This window comes from Condylura cristata, unplaced genomic scaffold, assembly GCF_000260355.1.
Source record: "Condylura cristata isolate star-nosed mole 26May11 unplaced genomic scaffold, ConCri1.0 scaffold00002, whole genome shotgun sequence".
NCBI classification, from domain to species: domain Eukaryota; kingdom Metazoa; phylum Chordata; class Mammalia; order Eulipotyphla; family Talpidae; genus Condylura; species Condylura cristata.
The window spans coordinates 40,635,516-40,659,277 of NW_004567103.1; the positions used below are offsets into that span (position 1 = coordinate 40,635,516).

Here is a 23,762-nt window from a genome sequence, read left to right on the forward strand (position 1 = left end):
AATGAGATTGCTCATCTATTTATTCCTGCTTTTGCCACTATATATAGTATGATTTCTTCATAATTCTAGGTTGTATAGCATACATTCCAAAAAGATATCTTTAGTAGTTTCTAAATATAACCATGGTCAGCCCTTGACTTATAACCCAGAAGATCCCAAGTAATAAGCTACAAGACAGCAGCTGGGACAGAATTAGGCAGCTGGGACCAGAGGGCCAACGCCACCAGCTCTTGCTTCTGGCTGCCCTCATCTGACCAAGAACACGTAGCTGGAAGAGATGGGGACAAAACTGGAATCCAAGCATCTGTTATTTCCCATGTACCATGACGACAAGGAGGGAATTTTCCAGTTTTGCATGTAAACACTACTTTTTATATTAAAGAAAAATAATTTGAATTAATTTTTGGAAGTTGAGAATCCCAAGATAAAAGGATACATGAAATAGAAATGAAGCTGATAACATAAGTTGTAAAAGCACATCTATAAAAGAATAAAGTTTGCTTTAAATCATCAAAAAAAAAAGCACATAAAGCAAAGCAGACCCCAAAAAAGCCTGTTTGGGCTTCTCTCTAACACAGAAAGGGCAATTTTTTCTTAGAATGTCACTTTTAGAGTTAAGTTTCTGTTTTTAACAAATATATAACAAGAGTTAAATTAAATCTTCATGCACCAGTTTGCAATTTTATTCTAGCTTGAACATAAGCATAAACCAGACCTTTCATGGAACAGGGAGGCTTGTTAGTTCATTAAATCCTACAGATGTGGAAATGTGCACGGCTGGTAACGAAAGCACAAGGTTATACAATTGTGGTGTTTACTCACTTCAAGCAGAATTCTAAATCAACCTCTGAGACATGTCCTGTGTGTTACTTACATCAAGTGGTGCCTTTGAGTACTTTAACATTCCATTATCCAGGACAAAAAAACGCTGCAAGAATAAAACAGCTCCCAGTTATTGTCTGTATATAAGTTATATAAAACAGTCACAAATGTGGCCTTTATTTCTTGCCTTTTCTTAATCAACATTTGATGATTTAATGTATTTAATGTGGCACCTGGCCACCATCAATCACACTACATGATAAGAACATTAGAGTTTAAGTTTCATACTGTTAATCCCGTAGGGATCTTCCAGACAAATCACAGTTTTTCTTAACAGGGAGTTAAGGGTAGGGTGGGGAGAGGAATCTCAAGAGTCTGAGATTTCTGAATGAACCACACTGGAACATTTTTGAATGTGAGAAGAAAGAATATCCTGAGTTAGGTCACAGTGCTTCTGAGAGGCTTGTCTACAGGGACTCTTATTTTATTCTGGAGGTACACTCTTGCATTTCCCTAGATAACACAGAAAATTCCTGAAAATGCCCATATTTATTAACAGAAATCAGTGGCTTGGGTCTATAAATAATGAATTATCTAGAAAGATTAAGAAATTGCCTTAGTAATATGCTTGCATCTCCAGTTATAAAAATGCTTATGGTTTACTACTAGTAAAAGGTATTAAAAATTATTTTTGAATTTGAATAAGAGTAAAAAAATATCAATAAGTAAAAGAGACCATAGGCAAATTTGGTCTCCTCTAAAGTGATCCTGGTTCAGTCTAAATCAATCTAGCCATGTTTACTCCACAAACACTCTCTTTCCATGTCAATTTACAAGAGAAGGAAGAGTTTCCAGGCCCCCTCCAATAGTGGGTTCAGGGAGGGAGTCATTCCACTGCTGGAAAGTGGCATTGCAGTAAGTTTTTATATGTTCCAGGAACTCTTTGCTGCTGAGATGGCAAGCAGTCAGGCCCAGTGGCACAGGACTCAGATGGCTTTGTTCGAGCTAACCCCTTTGTTACAGGTTAGCGGTAAAAGAAGCAAGCACCATAGAAATAATCGCTACAGTCTCTACATTCATTGCTCAGTTACCCATGACTTGGGCAATCGGCTGATGGTTGCATAAATGATGATTTAGAGACCAGGAGATAAGGCAATGCAAGGGAGAGCCTCCTACTTATTTATGTAGCAAATGTTCATAGGCATGGTACAGAAAAGCTGCTTCTGAGTCATAGCCAGTTTTGCTGGAACATGAACTGAGAGTACAAAAGTTAGGGATTTATCTTTAAAAAGTTTTTGACCTCATTGTTCTTTTATTTCCATATATGGCTGTCAGGGATTTTCATGGGGGTAACCTATAGGATGGTTAGAGATTAGAAAGGCCATTGATTCAAGGAATTGCAGTGTCCAAGTAAGAATGCAGGCAAAAGCTGATTCTAGGAAGGGGTCTGATCAGTTGGTGAAAAGTCAAGAAAAACAGGAAAGAGAGATTCCTGGAATTTGGATATTATAATGGGTACAGTGGAGACTGAGAAGTGTTCTGATGAGTGAGAGGTTCTATTAGTCAGAACCCTCTTAGACCTTGTTGTTTTCTTCCAACCTGAGAGGAAAATGGGGTTACATTCCCATCTTAATTCTTAAGTCTTTCCCCTACAGAGCAAAGAGTATATATCTTCAAGAATATTATAAAGCAAAACCTCCTACTTTGGGCTAATGGGCAGTCACCACATGGTCATAGGAGCCAACAAAGTCATTTGCCCTGAGATGAATCCATCAGCAGATGTGGCCAGTATATGAACCTATTCCTGTAGTGATTTCAGAGAAGATGCTGGTAATGGATCAACAGATTGATACAGAAAGTGGAGGATAACTTTCTCCTCAATGCAACAATGGAGTTTAAAATATTTTCTCCAAAATTTTAACTGGAAGGTAGAACAAGGCTGTGGGGGTAGGGTAGAAAGGAACAAGCCTTATGCTTTACAGGCAGTACACAAACTTTCAAAACCATCTTCCACCTTTAGCTTAAGAAATTTACCCCTACAGAATGAAATACAACGTTATATATGTTTATCACAATAACATTAACAGTAAAAATCAAACACATCTTACATTGCCAGCACTAAGGAATTGATGAATGATGGAGGTGTATATAAATCCATGCATGCATTTAAAAACACTCATATTTAGAAGGATAGTCAAAAAGGACATATTCATATTATTTAAGAGAAAAAAGCAGGATCAATAACAATGCATACAAACTAGATGTCAAAAGTATGTATTTATATTACAGATGATAGGTATAATAGTTTGCAGCCTGTATTGTTAAAAGTCCTGAAAATTAGTTTTACACATACAACCATATTCTTGGTTTTCCGCCTACTGATATCAAATAAGATTTTCTCTATTATGAAGATGATCTGAACTTGAATGTGATGAAAACATTACCTTGTGCCAACCCTTTAAAGGCCATTTTCTTTTCTTTAACATAAAGCCTTCATGTTTGTCTGGTCTCTGGACATTGGTTTGGCCTATTTTCAGCCCTTCTATAATTTCCCAGCTGTCAGCTTCCTGAGAGAAAAGAAGAAAAACAAATCACGTTCCTCAGTGCTTGATGACACACTTAAAGCAGATTCTTCAGTAGAAGTTGCTTTTGAAACAACACTCAACCCACCAGAAGTATGAATAGCATTCTGGAGAAAATTCTAACAGGCACTTATAATAGAAGTTAAAATGATTTCCAGGTAGATCTGGGGGGATGTGGGCCCATCAGAAACTCCTTGGAGATGGAGTTTGGGGTCGAATGGAATTTCGATTGCCTAGACTCAAAGGACTTAAAATACATTTTTCCAGACAGTCAATCTCTGGACACCCAGGCACTTTAAAATTTGAAAACAAATGTTCAACTAGTGTGTGGACTTGCTTTCTGCGTAGAAATGGAAAAGACAAGAGTCATTTACACAGCTTGCAACCAGTGAACACTGAAGCTCTGCAGACAACTGCTTCCTCTCAGTGAAGGCTGCTGATTTCAGGGCACCCATAAAATGCCCGATCCTGCTTGGCAACACACACCAAGAAGTCCAGGCTTTTGAAAAAACAAATTCTGGATTGCAAGGAAAGAAACTAGGCATTGCATAAAATCTAAGATTTTATAGTCCATAGTGCCACCCTCCTCTGTTAAAAATGAACTAAGTCACAGTTTCCTGTTCTATAAGACATTTATCTATGGTGTTTAATTTTTTTGTAATGAATAGTCAATATTTTAAAATCAGAGTTCAGGCTTTAAAAATGTAACTTTCTAACATTTTCAAAATGTTTATAAGGTCTGGCAACATTGGGTATGCCCAGAACAAGAAAGCCTTGGGCCTGCTTCCCTGATGACTAGCTGGCTTCTAGCAATACCCTGGGATTTAAACGCCCGGGATTAGAGGATTTCTAGGGACCCATGAAGCTCAAAGAAACTGTGGCCTGGCAAATACTCAGATTTCAGGCATGTGGCACAGTTAAGCATCAGGGACTAGAACAAGCAGGTTACACCCAGGCAAAAGTGCTCAGTCCTGCCCCCAGCGCAGGAAAGCACATCTCTCTGTGTAGCCCCCATTGCTGCCTTAGCAGTTGGGCACAGCTCCATAGATCAAGGCAGACGCCAAGGCAGAACGTGCCACCCCAAATTAACCTGGTAAGTTGCCTTCTACAAAGACACATCCTCTCAGAAATTATCCTCCTACTGCAGAACAAATGTTTTGACAAGATGGCCAAAGGGTTCCAGCTCGGGGCAGGTGAATTTGCTGGCCCTGAGTGTCCAGGTGCTGGCTTCCCAGACGGGCTGAAAGAATGTGAGGTTCTGATAAAGGCCAGAAGAGGTTATTAACCCTGGATATGGGGGCAGGAAGAGAGAGGGCTGAATATTTACCATCTAATTCTCTTCACCCTTTCGTCATCCCAGAAGCTGCTTTCCCCATGGTCAAGTCAAATCTACTGTTAAGTCCAATCGCACAGACATTGGTTGGGATTTTCATACAAAGTCATGCTTCCATGAGATGTGCCTGAACACTGCTCCATTTTAACATTTTTTTTAAAGATTTATTTATTTATGCATACAAAACTGGGGTACAGGCCAGAGGTGCAGGGGCGGTGAGAGGATTCACCAGAAAGAGTGGGGAGCAGAACAGGCTGACTGATGAAGTACACTGCTGAGGGGAGCAGTGAGCAGGTCAGGAGAGGTCTGCCTCGCCATGTGGATCACCTACGGGACCAGGGATATCGAACTCATGCTTTAGCTTCTTAGTACTGAGCTTTAACCTGCTGCACCACTAGGGAGGGCCCCATTTTAACATGTTTAAGGCAAGAAGATACTCTTACTTCTGAAAAGTTTGTACAGATAGATAGCATCTCGGCCTTGGAGTTCTTTGGCCCCAGTGATCCCCTCAAAGGAAAAGCCACTTTAGACCAGTATCATTTCTTTATCTTCTCTGTCATCTCTGAGGGGGCTAGTGAATGAACTATCTACATTACAGAAACACACCTGCCAGCCTTCACTTGGTAGCAATAAGAACCCTTCAAAGTGTCTGTAAATTTCCCATTACATTAAAAAAAACACCCTACTAAGTGATTTCCTACTTGAAGATATTGTCAGAAATGGATTGTTTTGCTCAAAAATGTTAATTACATAAGTGTTTCTTAAAAAATGTTGCTGTAATACAACTTCGGGCTGTAAAGCAAGATTTCTGGACAATAGTGGTGGAGGTGACACTATCACAGAGCACAAAGTGCAGGCCTTGGCATCTCCATTCTTAAACACGGAACTGTAATCCAACAAATGAGGATGGCTTGTGAATAACATTAGAACCGGAAAAGGTCATACATTCCTAAGAAGAGTCCAGAATCTGGTTTTCTACTCTCACCAGAAAACTAGTAAAAATGTCTATACAGAGGATGCATTTCTATTATGAATAATGAATTTCTACATATTTATTTTTAAAGATTTATTTATTTATGCATACAGAACTGGGGTACAGGCCAGAGGCTCAGGGATGGTGAGAGGATTCACCAGAGACAGAGTGGGGAGCAAAACAGGCTGACTGACAATTACACTGCTGAGGGGAGCAGCAGGCAGGTCAGGAGAGGTCTGGCGCGCCATGTGGGTCATCTCCGGGGCAGGCAGGGACCAAACTCGTGCTGAAGTGGCTTTAGCTTCCTAGTGCTGTGTTGTAACCTGCTGCGCCACCAGGGAAGGCCACTACATACTTATTTTTAAAGGTTTAGTGTAATCAAGAAATTAAAAAGAATAACTCTATATTTGTGGAAATATATTCATTAGCACTCTCTTTGCTCCTAGAGCAGTATCTGCTCTATTGAAGGATGTTTCTGAGGGCAAGGGAGTCAGGTACACATACACCGGATGACTGACCATCTGTTTTCTTTAAAACTCTTGTTTTGGGCCCTCCCTGGTGGCACAGTGGGTTAAGGTGCAGCACTGCAAGCAAGCAGCAGCCACTTCAATGCGAGTTTGATCCCTGCCCCGGAGGTGACCACATGGCGTAGCAGACCTCCCCTGTCTCACCCGCTGCTCCCTTCAGCAGTGTACTTCGTCGATCTGCCTGTTCTGCTCCCCATTCTGTCTCTGGTGAATTCTCTCACCACCCCTGCACCTCTGGCCTGTACCCAAGTTCTGTATGCATAAATAAATAAATCTTTAAAAAACAAGAAACTCTTGTTTTGAGCTGAGATTGCTGCTCCATGATGCTGACTGGCCAAAGGAGTCCTGGACATTAACCCCTGCAGATTCACCAGGATCTAGATGACCAGGAGGCTGTGAACAAGTTCTGGGAGCTGAACATGACGAATACCAGCAACATCAGCTGTGACAGGCTGTTCTGATGTGCTGTTTGCTTATGACTAACTGGTTTTGTTTAACTCATTATTAAAAGGCCAGCTCAAAATGAGATGCAGAACAGTTAATTCAGGGTTCTGTGCCTACTGTTCTCTCAGATCACTGGACAGTGATCTGAAAAATAAAAGTGCTTATAGAGTCCATGCCTGTCTCTATTGGTTTTTAGTTATGAGGCAGCAAAACCCAGGCCTATTCCCAGTAATAGTTCTATTTTTGGTATCTCACCCATGATAGCATCTCTTGAATAATAGCATTTTTATTTTTATTTTTGGCTAGATCTTATCTATTTGAAGACTAATGCTGTCTGATTTATTTTGCATGTGGATGTGTGTGCATGTGTGGAAGGAATACTCTGGGTAGCTTGTGAAAATAAAAACATTTAATAATAAGTACAACAACTTTTAAAATTTGTTTCTGATTAAATTCAAGATGTAATAAGAGGTTATACTTATATAGCTGTGGCTACTACTTTCTATGACACTAGCTTTTCCTCCTTGGGTATTTAACTGCTCGGATATCAGCAGGGAGGCATTTAATATAGAAAAGATGAAAAGAACTTTTTTTAAAATATAAAGGTGGTAGCTCTGAACAAATAATTCCATTTGCTCTGATGCAATATTATGGAATATGAAAGAAATTGGAAAGAATCTTAATATAGTTTTTATAGTTAAATAAGTTGTCAAATTGACAAAGAGGAAAAGGATAAAGGAGAGCAAACAATCTGCTTTCTACTTCAACTATAAGTGGTGATAATTTTCCAAATAAGGTGTGTAAGAAATGATATAACCCATCTCATTCCTTAATACAATCCATCTCTATGCTTAATAGAGTAGGTTTATCTTAAGAATGCTAAAATTATTTTCTGAAAAGGAAAGCTTTTTTATAACTACACTTGGTGTTAATTCTGTTTAAAGCAATCTCCCAATTTTCTGTAGGTTTACTTTTAATAGAGCAGTCAAAAGTCAGATTTGACTGGAGCCTGATACATAAACACATCTGCTATGACAGAAGTTTTAAAAATATTTTTGATCTAATAATAGCTAAAAACAGAAGGTAACCTACTAAATAAGTCCGTGAATTTGAGACATTTCCTCTCTCAAGGGCACATGACATGTGCCTATGTGCTTGGGAAGCGAGTGGGGGCCATACATATATGAATGGAAATGCTCTGGGAGGCAAAAGCTCCAGACAAAGAACTTGAGCAAACCCTGAGACAGAACAATGTGTGCATCCTCCATGAACCAGCACCCTAGAAGTTCATCATCTCTCAAAGGGTTGAGAGAAGGTGAGATGCCTTGGTACCTGGATTGGCCCCTGACTTCATGGGGCCCCAAGAGATGTAGTGTCTACGAATATAGAAACACAAGAAGAATATTCATCCTACATCAAGACCCAAGTGGGCACCAGCTTGAAAGATAATGGGAAGTGGAGGCTGTTGGTGCCCTAGGTAGACCCCTGCATAGGCCTGAGGACCCTGTCCTGGGCTGCTGGAAACATGGAAAACAGCTCAGGCTGGCAGTTGCCCCCTTCTATGGGAACGCACTGCTTGGCCACTCCCAGTTCCTCCCTCCACCTATGAATACTCATGTTCTTCTCTAAAAGTAGCCCTACAGGATTCTTCATCAAAGGCTGCTCAGTACCTCCTTACCCAGTCTACCTTCAGCTCCAGTTTAGCATGTCTCTGTAACACACTGTTCTATGACATATATTTTTTCTTTTATATCTATCTAGCAGTTTTTTCTTCTTTTTACTCTGGGCAAGTTACTAATTCTTCATCTCCATATTTGTGAAACATAAGGACTATTTACACTGTATGGAGCTATAATAAATAGAACAATGTATTTAAGCACTTAGCATGATGTCTGGCATGCAGTATGTGAGCAATAATGGTAATTGTTATTATCATCATTGATGAACTTAGTCACTTTTTTAAAAAAAGATTTATTTATGTATGTTTATAGAATTGGGGTACAGACCAGAGGTATGGTGGGTGAGAGGATTCACCAGAGACAGAGTGGAAAGCAGAACAGGCAGATTGACAAAGTACACTGCAGAGGGGCTCAGTGGGTGGCATCAGGAGAGGTCTGCTGTGCCATGTGGGTCAGCTCCCTGGCAGGGGGATTGCACTCATGCTGTAGTGGCTTCAAAGAGCTTCGTAATGCAGTGCTTTAACCTGTTGCGCCACCAGAACCTACTGACTTTTTTCTATGACCTTGGCATAAGAATACTTTTTTTGCTTTCCAACAAGGAATCACTATGTTTTCTCTTGTCTTTTCTCTTTAAAATAAAGAGAATTCTGTATCTTTGTATGTAACCCTGCAAATCCCAGAAAAATGTACTTTCATCTATTCCCTTCTTACACAGGGCACAGATACCCTCTCCCCTGTAGGCAAAAAGACAAGGGCAGCACAGCTTAGGGGAGTCGGCTGTAGGAGTTCTTTATAGTTCAGCCTGCCTTACATCAGGCTTCACGCCACCTGAACAAGCACCACCTTCCATCACTGACCTTGGCCAGGGGCACAGGCTCAGGTTCAAGCAATTGTCGACTCACAGAGGGCTCAGTGCCAGAGGAAGCAGTCCTCTCCAGTATGTGGATACTCTGAAACACAAGAAAAATGAGCCCAGAATTAGACAACCCATTTCTCGTGTAGCTGGGCATAGCAGTGAGAGCCCAGAGATCACAGTAAAAACCATGAGTTCTGTGAAAAAACGACACAATCACTGAAGGAACCCCAGAGAGCAGCAACTGTCAGGAAATTGTTAACACTGGTTTTGTTTTCCCTCTTCTGGATTTGCTGTGAAAATGTGCTGCAGTGTTGGCTTCAGTCTTAAGAAAGTCAGAGAACAATAGCTCTTGCAACATGTTAGGATACAAATTTAAAAACAAAAAGAGAGCGTCTGAACACTTTATGAAAACAGTATACCCATGACTCAGGCAGTGAACCTTTCATAGAAATATTTGCTCATCTCTTCAAGAGTAATGGACAAAGAGAAAGGTCTGTATCAGAAAGTTCAGAGCCTCAACACTATTTGTTCTCTAGAGTTCATACAAAAATGTACAGAGAATAAACCATATTCATCAAGTAGAGCAAAGAGTACATGTCTTTTACAAAGAGATAAAAAGCATTCATAGTCAGCAAGATAGTATTCCAATAGAAAACCAGGCAAGGTATGAGGATGGGCAACAGATGTAGAATATTTGAAAAAATGCTCAACTTCAACTTCAGAAAATACCCAGGAAGTGAAAACCAAAATCAAGAATTTTTTTTAACCAGCCCATGTGAAGAATCGATCAGGGCTGAAAAAAAAAAAAAAAAAAGAATATACATTGGGTATGATCCTTCCGAAGAAGAATTCTATAATTGTATTGAAAACTGTTGGACAAAAAAAAGTATATATCTCATTTATTTAGCAATTATCTCATTTATTTAGCAATCCCACAGCTAAGTTTTTAAGGAAACACTTAAATTAGTATGCAAAGGTCTAAGAATAGAACAGCTATGTTTATCAAAGCATTGTTCACTGTAGTAAAATATATGTTATGTGAGAACAGGATAGGCTTTAAAAAAAAAAACCATACAGTGACTCAGTATGACAATATGGATCTACATATATTGATATGATGTCTGTCAACTGAAAAATCAGACTACAGAAAGTACATAAAATGATGTACTTTCTCTCTCTTTCTCTCTCTCTCTCTCTGTAGATGTACAGTTCTATATAATCAAAATATATTCCAGAATACTAACAGTAACTATATAAAGGTGATGGAGATTATAAGCTATATTTAATTTTTTGTGAATATTTTATAATTTTTAATGTAATAGTTATTTCTGTATATGGGAAAAAACAAGCACTTGATATACAGAAATAAATTTGAAAAAATAAACTCAACAGAGTTCATGTTCAAATGTAGGTTGAAAATGTAATGTATACTTTTACTTCATAAGATTTAATTTATAAGATTTCATTGTTTTAACAGAAAAGTTTGGTATTTTATTTACTTACTGAAGTCTCTATTTGTGATACGTTATTTGAAAATTTAATATTTGTATTTTCGTGAAGAAAATTATACTCCAACCTGTGCCAAGTTATTTTAACTTTTTTGTAAATTCTCAATGTTTTGGTAACTTTCTATTACCCAGAAAACAAGGGGTCTGGGTAAATCCTACCTTCTCAAATCCTACCTGAATGCATTAGAAAAGAATTAGAAAAGAATTAGAAAAGAATTAGGGAGATTGATGAGTTGTTTTTACTTCTCCATTTTCTGAGGAACAGAAGAAATAAGGACAGATATTTGTGGGTCAAATATAAAGTTGGACAGGAATGAGCAAGAATTCCTAATCTGTCAGCCATAGTGTCCAAACCCAATTAAGTATTAGCTGGTACTGGGAAGATGCGAGAATCCAGTTGTTTTCTACTAGTCCAGAGATCACAGTTTACAGGGATGTACAATAATACCATTCTTCTCACTAAAATTTGTTTTAGAAATATGTGTTTTTTAATAAAAAAGAAAATTCAAGTGAAAAAAGGGTCTGTTGTAACTTTGAAATAAAAAAATTTAAGTTTTAAAATTTCTGACACAGTAACTATTGATAGATATAACCCACATAAACAAAAACTCTGAAGTCTTCAATCATTTTTAGCCTGCAAAGAGTTCCCAAGATCAAAAGAAATGGCTTCTAACCTCTATTCTAGAAGAACTACTATTAAAAATTCAGGTTCATTACTGGAATGGAGAGTTCTGATTTGCATATAAGTTATTTCCTTTCTCATAATGTTTCAAGGTAAAGCATTTACAAAAAAAAATTTCAAAATTTACAAATAGCTGAATCCACCTTAAGCCAAGTTATATAAAACTACTCATTAATAATACCACTAAGAGGAACACAAACCTTATTTCATGTACTGCAGAAATATGCCTTAGCAAAACTTCAATAAATTTAAGTTGTATGAAGGTAAAAAGTTGTTAAAAAGGATATTTTTTAACTGTATGAGTTGACTTTTAAAAGAATTACTAGCAATATAGATATACATAAGCATAACTATATTACAGATATGAAATGCTTCCACCTTGCCCACAGCAAACAACTTTATATTTTGAGATAATTTCCTATAGTAAAAGATGTTTCCATGAAGTGACTTTCAAAAATCAAGAACTGAAACTTTTTAGTAACTGCAATTTAAGTATAAAAAGTTTCAGGAAAGTAAATAAAATGAAGTAGAAACCCAGAAACTGCCAATGAAATGTGCCATTCCTCATTCACTCACTCATTGGTTCAGTTAATCAACAAATAAATATTTGGCACCTATAGTGATCCAGGTGCAGACAACAGGGTGATAGAAACAAAACAAAGAAACCTGTAATGCTCATATTCTAGAGAGAGGTATTATCATTCCAGAGACCAAGTAAGGCTGAATAAATTCTGTAAGTCTACAAATTAACTCTGTTTCATGAAGTTACTGCTTTTACTTAATTGTTCCTAGTGAAATATGTTAGTCTGGCCTTGTCTTTAAGAACTCTCCCCTATTCCTAGGCTTGCAAGGTTGCTGAGCAATAAAACACACATACATCATCTCCCTCTCCCTCTTGGTAAGGAAAGTAAAGCTTGGAAAGAAACTTGATCTTAGCAACTGTATGAGCAAAAAATAAAGGATTAATTCAAAGAGTTTAGCCTGGAGAAGGTAACTAAACCCCTTAATTTCTAAACCTAACCACATAAACATCAATTTAGGATAACGTGTGATAAAAAACAAGTTTTGTCTCTATATATACCTGAGGCAACTTAAAATGTTGATAGAATTTTGTTGATGAGAAGAGTTAGCAACTACACAGATCAGGCCAGAATCTGTAAAATATCTACCACAGAACCTCACAAAGACTACAATATTGGCTCCTTCTACAGTTAATTTTACAGAACAATTTAAACTATGGAAGCAAATTACAGGTTCATGGGTTTCAAGCATGGCACAATATAGCACATACTCAACTGAGTGAAAAATCCAAACCTCTTATTTTGTTAATTTGCCAAGGCACAGAGAATTAGAAAAATATTTACTTAGTAATAGTAGGTAAAATTAATACTTTTATTGTCATAAATATAAACTGACTTCAAAAAATAAACCCTCTCAGATCCAGTTGGTGTCACTCCCATATGTGATATAGAAAAATTGAAGTGTCAGAGTAGGGCAGACTTTAAAATCAACCCTTCAAAACTGACCATAGAGTTTGGCTTTCATAGAAGGAGGAGGGGGTGGAGAGAGAGGGGTGAAGTTAGGGGTGTGGGGGAACACAATGGGCTATGGAGGAGGACTATGGAGCTTCAGTGGTAAGAGAGTCACAGTGACTACAAAGGAAGTGGGGTGCAGAGATGGAACCCTGTATTGTCAAAACAAGTGTAACAAACTTGCTATACAAGACAAGGATAGCAAGGGTGTAACATAATGACACTTCAGTATTTAAAAAAAAAAAAAAGCTGTATCAAGCACCATAGTGAAAATGAAGAAACTAACAGCTCTTCTAGAAACATTCTAGCCTTATATGTATATTTATATTATCTATTATATTTATATATATTTGTCCAGTTACTACTGTCTATTCAAAAATATATCATATATCCACTATCTTAAGAATTATCTTCAAATCCATGGTTTTTAAAACCAAAAGCAGACCCCTGAAATTATATGACACACATAACCATTCATTATTTTAAATGAAATATCCAAGTATTTGAGTGCTATTTTTAAAAATAATAATGTTTTCATGGACCATGCCCAGCCGAGACTCTGGTTAGAGGGGGTGGTCCTTGAAGGTAGGGACCAGTTTAACCTCAGGTGACCTCCCACATCCTCCTGGCACAAGACCTTGCACTTAGCAGTCAGTAAAGATATTTTTCTGTAGCCAGAAAAAAAAAAAACAACTGGAAGTTTTCAACGCTCTCTGACTAATTTGTAAAGAACATTTTCTAAGCAATCATTAACACATGATTAGGCATAAAACTGCCTTCTAGCTTCATGTTGGAATTTTAAGAATCACAGCTCCAACTGGACAGAACTTTTGAAAACACTGAAATGGCTTAACTTTTAAATCTGAAAAATCTATGGACTGCTTGCAAGGAAAGCATTTGCTCATTAGATTTACATCTATGATTTTATGTCATTTTTATTTTACCATTTAACTTTCTAATCTATTCTGAAAGAAAAGCCATTCTTTTCATAAGATTTCCTTCCAGTTCATACGTTGAATGAGAACTTTCCCTCACACGCTGTTTTCATATTCTCCCACAGTGACCTGGAGACACATACTTTGTACATTCTTGGTGTTACACGTATAATACAAGCAGGTTAAATAAAGAGTTACACAGAACTGCTAATCATTCTTTTAAAATCACTTTCCTCTCAAATACCATCACTTCAACGTAATTTCTAGGTCAGTGTCTTCATAAAGACTTTTTAAAAAGAGCATTATCACACAGCTTGCCTTCCACAAGTGAGTGGGAGGTACAGATTTGCTCTGATTCCACTGGCCCCACACATGGAGAGCCCTCCCCTATTTCAGACATCCACCCCTCCAACAGGGAAGTACAATGGAGACCACTGACAAGTAGAGGTTCGGTCGAGGTCAGTTTTCAAGGAACTTAGAACACACAGAGAAGGTGAAAGTACTTACCCGAGCTTTGATCCCCCTGCTCAGAGAAAATGGATGCATAGTTAGCTTTCAACCGGGAATCTAGACCACATAATTCACTGTGGCTCTTGAATATGGTAAAAGTTTACCCCCAGGTCGTGTTCACTGATCACAAAACCTCCTGGGCAGCAAGTAGAAATCTTCTAACAAGACATAGAGTCTGGTTCACTCAGTATCAAAGATATGAGTAAACAGACCAACAAGGAGGCATTTAACAATAGCTGAACGGTTTAGTGCGACTCCAGCGGAGAGGAACGTGACCTCCACGAGAGTCCAAATGATTGGTAGGTCATTTACTCCAATTTTAAATATATAAAGGAACTGCAGGAAACACTTTAGGCTGAGACAACAATTTTTTGTATAGACTCATTTTTTAAAAACAAATTTAGGACAACAATGAAAAAGCATTACTGCTCCCTGAATATTAACACCATTGAAATGATGTGTCTGATTATCTTAGCTACTTTTACACTTATGAATTATACAAAACATTGTCAAAGAAAAATATTCAAAATAATTCAGAAACATCTGAGTTATTTTCTTCTCCAAGCTTTTGGCTGCTGGGCTTGTCATTCTCCTGGTTATAGTGACTGTATTTTGAATGCAGCAATATTCAGTGATACTCATAACCTTCATATGATAGTGATGATGATGGTGGAGTGGCACTTAATATTTAGTGCTTTCTATATCCTTGTCTATATCCCTGCTTTACATGGATTATTTCATTTCATCCTCACAAAAACGCTTTGAGAAATGACTATTAAATTGATTTCACGGTTCACCGAACAGAGGAAGCACAGAAAGATTAAATTAATGACAGAGTCAGTAAGTGTAGGAGCTGGAATGTGAATCAAGATTTACTCTAGAGTCCGAGCATTTAAATACTGCCTTCTCCCAAAGTTAAAGCTAATATTAAATGACAAAAAAATTATAGAAATTTCAAGTAGTGTATTCTCTCAAGATGAGCTGAACACATAAAAGGCATCCTTTACAACCTTCCAATAAGAGACACAGAAGTGAGTAAAACAAAAAGAAAAGATTACAGTGCTCTTAATTATGGTGCACACTCAAGATTCATTTACAAGTTTCAAGGGCAAGACAAGCTGGTTATTTTTTTTACTTTAGGGTTGCAGTGTCTGATGCAGAGGAGAAAATGCAGGATCTACAGTCCTATAGATGAGCATCTGGCCCTCATGCTGTTGGTTACCAGGACACTGGGGCAAATCGAAAGCCTCTTTCAGCCTTAGTGTACTCATCTCTAAACAATAATGATGTTGATTTGAGAGAAGTTGGAAGTCACCAAGTTAACACCCAGGGTATGCACGGTATTTCTGGAGGCCAGTACACTGCAGACACTCAAATGGCAGCAAGACTAAAGATCTGAGAATCTGGTGCCAAAGAAAGATGTCACCAAACACAGAGAAGGTATATGACCTTTTCAAAAGTCACTTCCATTCGGAAGTGAAGAATCCATGCCCAACAAGGTTACTGAATTGCCTGCTCAAGCCAGCAACCACAGTCAACTCAACCTCCTAACCAGAACATCGGAATTTTCTGAGAGCTGGTGAAACGAGGGGAGACAATGATCTAGGCACTTGCCAGTGGAAAAGCAACCACAGCAGAAAGTGGTGTACAGATCGTCTCCTCTGGGAAGCCTGCGGTGGAGGACACACACAGACTGGCCTGTCTTTTTGATAATTTCCTTTGAAGAATCAGTATTACTTTTGGAATTGCATAAAATATTAACACTGTGAAAGCCAGAAAGCCATGACTGAAAAAGTGGTAATTCTACTACTTTCTCTACAATAACAATTATCTTGCCCCCACTGAAAGATGGCAAAATTGCATTAATTCTAAACCTTCAACTCAGTGCTACTCAAATGAATGAAAGTAAAAAATTTTAGAAAAAGTGGCCAGAAAAATACCACACAGCACACCTGGGAAATCCCAAAGAGAGGGAGATAGTCGTTGGGGTTTTAACTGTTTTTATAGAGAAACACGAAAGTCACTGAGAATCAATTACTATGGCTCCACGTGGATTTGGTCTGTTGTTGAAAACCCTGCATTGTCAGAAATGCCATTAGGACGCACAGAGTGGTCCACTTACAGCCCACAGTATTTCTGTGATCTCTGCTAGAGAAGGGTAAAAACCACATAAATCAACAGCTGTTTATTTATTTTTAAAAGATTTATTTATTTATGCATACAGGCATAGGGTACAGGCCAGAGGTGCAGGTGCAGTAAGAGGATTCACCAGAGACAGAGTGAGGAGCAGAGTGAGGCAGACAGATGAACTACACTGCTGAGGAGAGCAGCAAGCAAGGCAGGAGAGGTCTGCCGAGCAATGTGGGTCACCGTAAGGGCAGGGATCGAAATTGTACTGAAGTGCTGCAGCAGCTTGCAGTTCTGCATTTTAACCCACTGCGCCACCAGAGAGGCCCCTCAACAGCTCTTTAAATTCAATGGTTGCTCTTCAGTATAGTGAGAACCAGGCCTGACTGGCTGCTCACAGACACATAACTAAATCCTGGGGAAATTCAGCAACTGTGACCACACTTCACGACAGCAATTATTAACGAACACCTATTAACAGGGACAAATCCTAAACCAGTTCAAGAATGGCTCTGGAATGTGTAGAGTTAAATTAAGGCAGACCAATTCTGTATGACTTAGAAAGGATACTGAAGTCAAGTTAATTTATAATTTTCTACAAGTCCATTACAATGACCCTGAACAAAGGTTTTTAGCTGGATAATCATACGTGATTTTGTAATGACACAAGCAATGAAAATCACCTATTTAACATTTATGTATGTGTATCTGAGGAAGAGTGGTTTGGATCTCTTAAAAATTCAGAGCGGGTATGTCTACAATTTGCCTCTATGTACGCAAACATTTGGTGAGTGAAAAAATGAATAAATATTTGCTCTAAGATACACAATGTCTAAGTTTTCATTGTCTGGCAAACATACTTAAGTTACCCTGAGATAAATACAGGTGGCTAAGAAGAAAAACAATGACCCAGAAAATGCCTCCGCACTTCAGAGATAGTTTAAAAATCTTTCTCCAAGTTTCCCAGGTGGCATTGCCTTTATATTTACTTAATTTAAATCGCATACATACGGAGTTACAATTTTATATTAAAATAGGTGATATATCAAATTTATTCTAGTGAAAATACTGTTTTAAAACCACACGCACAATATGACTTAATTTTTTTTTTTTTACTTTAGAGCAATACATATCTATTGCAGAAATTTGGAGGAAGATGGAGAAGAAATTAAAATTGTCCACAATGAGCAATGAGCTCTTTCAAGACGTTGATCAAAGTACTTACATATTTTTTAAATGCATATATAATACATTCAATTCTTTTTTTTTTATAATTTTTTTTTAAGATTGATTTATTTGTGCATACAGAACTGGGGTACAGGCCAGAGGCTCAGAGGCGGCGAAAGACTTCACCAGAGACAGAGTGGGGAGCAGAACAGGCAGATCGACAAAGTACACTGCTGAGGGTAGCAGCGGGCGGGTCAAGAGAGGTCTGCCACGCCATGTGGTCACCTCCAGGGCAGGCGGGAATCGAACTCATGCAGAAGTGGCTTTTAGTTTCTCAGTGCTGTGCTTTAACCCGCTGCGCCACCAGGGAGGGCCACATTCAATTCTTAAACACAAAATTCTAATTATGCCATAATTTTTATAGTCAGTTTTTTTCAATTTACACCATAAAATTTTCCCCATAGCATTAAATATTCTTCAAAAGCATTTTAGCAGCTGTGTAATATTCCATCATATGGCACAAAAATCTTTGCATGGGCTTTTGGTTGTTTCCTTAACACACATTCTTAGAACCTGAGTGACCTGGTATTATGGCATGATTTTTTTTTTTTAAGATTTATTTATTTATGCATACAGAACTGGGTACAGGCCAGAGGTGCAGGGATGGTGAGAGGATTCACCACACACACAGAGAAGGGAGCAGAACAGGCAGATCGACAACGTACACTGCTGAGGGGAGCAACGGGCGGGGCAGGAGAGGTCTGCTGTGCGATGTGTCACCTCCGGGGCTGGCAGGAATCGAACTCATGCTGAGGTGGCTTTAGCTTCTTACTAATGTGCTTTAACCCTCTCCCCCACTAGGGAGGGCCCTTATGGCATAATTTTTAAAAAGACTTTTTAGATACATATGAAGCATTTCCCTCCAGAAAATGGGACTCAATTAATTAGCTTAGCAGCAGTGCATGAGAGTGCTCATTTTCTGAAAACTTCATCAACACTAGTTTTTATCACAAAATCAGCTCTTAATAAGGATTTAAGTGAAGAAATGTGGCTCTTTAAAGTATACAATATACACAGGCCTTCCCCTTACCTTTGTGACAGTATTTTGTTTATAGCCTTGGGACAGTGGATGCTGGCCAAAGGGATGGCAATTTTTTTTTACTGGTCCAAGTTGAAAATCAAATAAAACAGATTCGTATTTGTGGTTCTTCAAAATGATGTTTTTCACAGTCCTAATGAAACATCTAAAAGTGTATTTTGTGAGAATGATGATAACTAAACCTTGTTGAATAACAGTCTCCTGGGAAGCTTTTGGAAACCACAGATTTCCAGGCCTTCTCAATAATCTATGAATGACATCCTCTTGGGGTTCATTAGCTGATTAGACTGTGGCTCTCTATTTGGTGTTATGCTTCAGAACCAAATGGGCAGTATTAGTCTTGGGTCTGAAGATAAACTTGCCACTACAGAAATGTTACCTCATACCAGCCAGTTCAGGGAATTGAAGTAACTTATTCTTAAATGAGATGCTGATAAGGCAAGCCTAGAGAACAGAAGAGTTCTGGCAAACATACCAGGGAAGGCAGCAAACAGATTCTTTCCCCAGTAATGTAGAGTTTGGAATCACTTGTAGATAACAAGAGTCTGAGTGCCAGGTGGCAAATTTCTTTCACATGATCTCAACTGCAGCACATTTGACATGGACTAAACATGTACTATAAACAGCAAGCACAGCAACAATGATCTCTAAATGGTGGGGAGAGCAAGAAATCTGTGGAGGTGTTTATTTCACTCTGGGGAAAAGAAAGGCTAATCTCAATTTTCAATAAATAAATGATCAAAAGTTCTTGTTCCAAAGCAAAATGTATAATGAAAATACAAAAAAAAAAAGTGAATAAAAGGCACAAAGGACATAAAAATCCACCTTTGACACCAGTTCTCCATGATAATAACTATGATCATCTTGGCTGATACTGCTTGACCCATGGTTTCCTAGGCTAATGAGGATTGAAAGGGTCATCACCAGTACATTATTATTAAGGGTAAAAATGAGGAAGCAGCACGTAGCTCAAAACTAACTGACAAATGTTGCCTGACAAAGTTCACTTAGAAGTGGACAGAAGGCCCTTCCCTGGACACTCAAGTCTTACACCACAACAGTGAAGTAGCCAAACAGAGGCTCCAGAATCAGGTTTCCAGGGAGTAAACCCTATCTTAGCCACTTCCTATCTGTGGCCAATATATTTTACCACTTCCTGCCAGAGTTTAGTTCTCTGAAAAAGGTCATGATAGTTCCAACCTTCCACAGTGACAAGTGATGAAATAGGAGCTCTTGCTGTTGTTGTTTTATTCATTTATTACAAGCTTTGCCTGACATTGAGCCTCCTTAGAACATTCAATTTACAAAATGCATCTACGTGGTCACAATATGAGTTTTTGCAAGCAAATATTATTTTCCCATTGACATTGGGGAAATAATATCCTACAAATTGGATTCCACAGATGGGTGGAATACCCAAAAGTCTAAATTGGAAGCAACTCAAAAATTTAAATATACCGAGCACTACAGGCTTTATTCACCAACAACAGTCCCGTGAAGATATTAGAGATTTTCACATCAGGTTAGTATTCTTCCCTGAACTTGAGTTCCAAGATCATCCTGAAAATCCTTGGATCCATGAAATTTTACAAAGAGCTAAGAATTTTCTATTGACATGCTGGCAGATTTCAAGTTATATATTCCCCCTTTACAGATAGGACTAGAGATGAATTAAATTGAAGATTAGGTGTTAAGTCAGGTAAGTTTGAAATGTTTTTTCTACAAAAATTAAAGGCTTACTATGTGGAGTAAAAGTCTGTTGTTCACAACTTAAAAGATGGACATAGATTTCCTACTGAGAAGACAGAGACTCTTTATTACAAAGCAATGATTTGATCATGTCATTTAACAAAGCTACTTGAAGAAGATCAAAGTTCAACTGGAAAAGACAGATTCTTCTTCAGTTCATATACTATCAGGTTATTATCAGATTATATATTATCTGTTTGGCCCAAGAAGACAGCTTTTTATAAAGATCCTTATCTAAAAATGGGATGGTATGTAAAAACAACAAAAAGAAAACATGACAAAAACAAAAGAAAAAAGGTGTAGAATAGACATACTATGAAGTATACAAAAAGTGTCGACATTGACAAGGAACAGTTTTCCTTTCTGGTTTCTAGGCACTATCTTCACTTACAATGAAAGTAGTCAGTGAAAAAATAAGAAAGTAGTTGGTATAGCAAATGCTGGTATTACTACAAATGGGTGGTTACGTGACCAGCCTCTGGTTAACAGCAGTTCCACAGAAACACTGCTGGCATAGACTTCACATGCCATCAAGTGGCATTAACTGGGTGCATCACACTTGATGATATACAGGGCAAATTTTGAGCTGTCCATATAATTGAAATCTTGCATTAGATAACCATGACACAATATATGTCTACTTTTTTTTTTTTTTACATATTTTATGTAAAAAAACTGGCAAGAAGACCCACGGGGATTACAACTGAGATGGAAAAAGGCACAAAATGATGTAAAAATAAACTATTATTTTAAAAAATAGATTTGTAAAAATAAAAAAAAAAACTGGCAAGAAGATTCACAACCAGCTTCTTATGACTTATCTATGAAATAAATTTTTCCCTACAAATTTCTTTATGCTCTCTGAGCTTAACTTTAGCAAACTTGAAAAAATATTAAGGAATGGCTGATATAACTTTTGATTTTTCATTAACCAAAGAAGATGATTCATTTAACCATTTGCGGTATCTGAAAATAGACTGTCACCTTGCTAATTACATTCCAAATCCTAATTCTTATAGGAATACTGTATGATTTTTTTACATTACTTTGTGCAATTGTTTTTTTTTTTTTTAAAGATTTATTTATTTATTCATACAGAACTGGGGTACAGGCCAGAGGCTCAGGGACGGTGAGAGGCTTCACCAGAGACAGAGTGGGGAGCAGAACAGGCAGATTGACGAAGTACACTGCTGAGGGGAGCAGCGGGCGGGTCAGGAGAGGTCTGGCTCGCCATGTGGTCTCCTCCGGGGCAGGCGGCAGGCGGGAATCGAACTCATGCGGAAGTGGCTTCAGATTCTCAGTGCTGTGCTTTAACCCGCTGCGCCACCAGGGAGGGCCTGTTTCTTTTTTTTTTTTAATTTAAAGATTTATTTATTTGTGCATACAGAACTGGGCTACAAGCCAGAGGTGCAGAGACAGTGAAAGGATTCACCAGAGACAGAGTGGGGAGCAGAACAGGCAGATCAATGGAGTACGCAGCTGAGTGGGAGAGTCAGGAGAAGCCTGCAGCACCATGTGGATCACCTCTGGGCTTGCAGGGCTGTGCTTTAACCCACTGTGACACGGAGGGCCCCGTCTTTGTAATGTTTCAAATAAAAACAATGAAAAGTTCCAAACAAGGAAAATGCAGATGCCTGGATCTGAACCCAGAACTACCGAAACTGTCTACAAGATGGTCAAGTCTTGCACATTATAAAAAATCTCTAAAGACAAAACAGACCTCCCTGGTGGCACAAGGGGTTAAGTCTCAGTACTATGAAACTATCCACAGCCACTATAGCACAAGTTTGATCCCCGGCCAGGGAGCTGACCCACATGGTACAGCAGACCTCTCCTGTCGTGCCTGCTGCTCCCCTCAGCAGTGTATTTCACTAGATCTGCCTGTTCTGCTCCCAGACTCTGTCTCTGGTGAATCCTTTCACTCTCCCTACACCTCTGGCCTACACCCCAGCTCTTGTATGCATAAATAAATAAATCTTTAAAAAGTAAAATGTACAAAGAGTAATTATCAAAACAAATGGACAAAAAAATCAGTCAGTTGGTCTCCAATTAGTAAGCCTATTATAATGTGACATTATGTTTATATTGTCATCTAAAATATATATTAAGAAAGATTAGGAAGCAATAACCTCTTTTAATATAGTTAACCTCCTACTCACACCAATATTTTTAACATCTATGCAGAATGCCACATCACTTTGCTTTTTTCTGATATAATTTCCTTCCTACCTCAAGCCATTTCTTGCACCATACAATCCTGTCAGTAACAAGCAGTGGGTCTTGCCCTCCCGGCTCCCCAATGCTACCATTGGACAATTCCTCTTTTATTTGCAAGTAGAGAGTCTTCCTGGGAGACTCAGAGCTTCCAACATAGCACCTTCATTCCTCGTTAGCTCCCAACCTCAAAATTGTTCCTTCACAGCTTTCAAGGCCTCACATACATCCTCAAGGCCTCACAAACTTCCTCTCGGTGCCAACTCTTCCTCCATTTATCCCTTTGAATAGATTCTGAGCCACACCATTTGTGAGGTGCAGTAAGAGGTGCTAGAGATACATACATGGGACAAAATAAAACCCCCTGCCGATGGAGAATTTACATTTCAGTGGTAGGGGATGTAGGAAAGGTAGAGATATAAATATAGATATGGAACATGTTGGGCAGGGTGAACTTGTCTTGAAGACATGTGAAATCAGGTGATCAGTGAGTGAAGATCTGCTGGGGGCAGGGGTGGCAGAAAAGCCCACCCAAGCAGGTGCATCTGGAGAATGAGTCAAGTGTGTGAGCACACCTGGTGATGCCTGGAGGACAAGTTAGGTAGAAGGGCCAACAGTGCAAGGTCCTGAGGTAGAAGCAGGTTTGGTTATCTGAGGAAAATGCTCCAGAGAACTCAGTGAAGAGAGGTGACAGAAAAGGGTACCACTATGCTAGGCAGAACCTGGTAGACTACGGTAGCGTACAAATGTAAATTTGTAAAGATTGGAAACTATTGGAGGAGTGGGAGCAGAGAAGAGATTTTTATTTTAAAGATTTATTTATTTATACATACAGAAATAGGGTGTGGGGGGTGAGAAGATTCACAGAGATAGAGTGAGGAGTAGAACAGGCAGATTGACTGAAATACACTGCTGAGGGGAGCAGCAGGCAAGACAGGAAAGGTCTGCTGTGCCATATGGGTCAGCAACCTGGCTGGGGATTGAACTCACTGAACTCATTGAACTCATGTTGCAGTGGCGGGG

General features: G+C 38.6%; 1 protein-coding gene across 3 annotated transcripts in view; it reads right to left on the reverse strand.

Annotated features, from left to right (window-relative positions):
- OSBPL6 (oxysterol binding protein-like 6) overlaps positions 1–23,762 on the reverse strand; it is a 187,578-nt gene that overhangs the window by 56,727 nt on the left and 107,089 nt on the right. For all 3 annotated transcript variants that reach the window (XM_004674483.2, XM_012727374.1, XM_012727368.1), the window contains exons 5-7: positions 9,218–9,310; positions 3,267–3,389; positions 875–928 (exon numbers count right to left, since the gene is read on the reverse strand). In XM_004674483.2, coding sequence (XP_004674540.1) covers positions 875–928; positions 3,267–3,389; positions 9,218–9,310 — 270 coding nt within the window. The remainder of the gene's footprint in view (positions 1–874; positions 929–3,266; positions 3,390–9,217; positions 9,311–23,762) is intronic.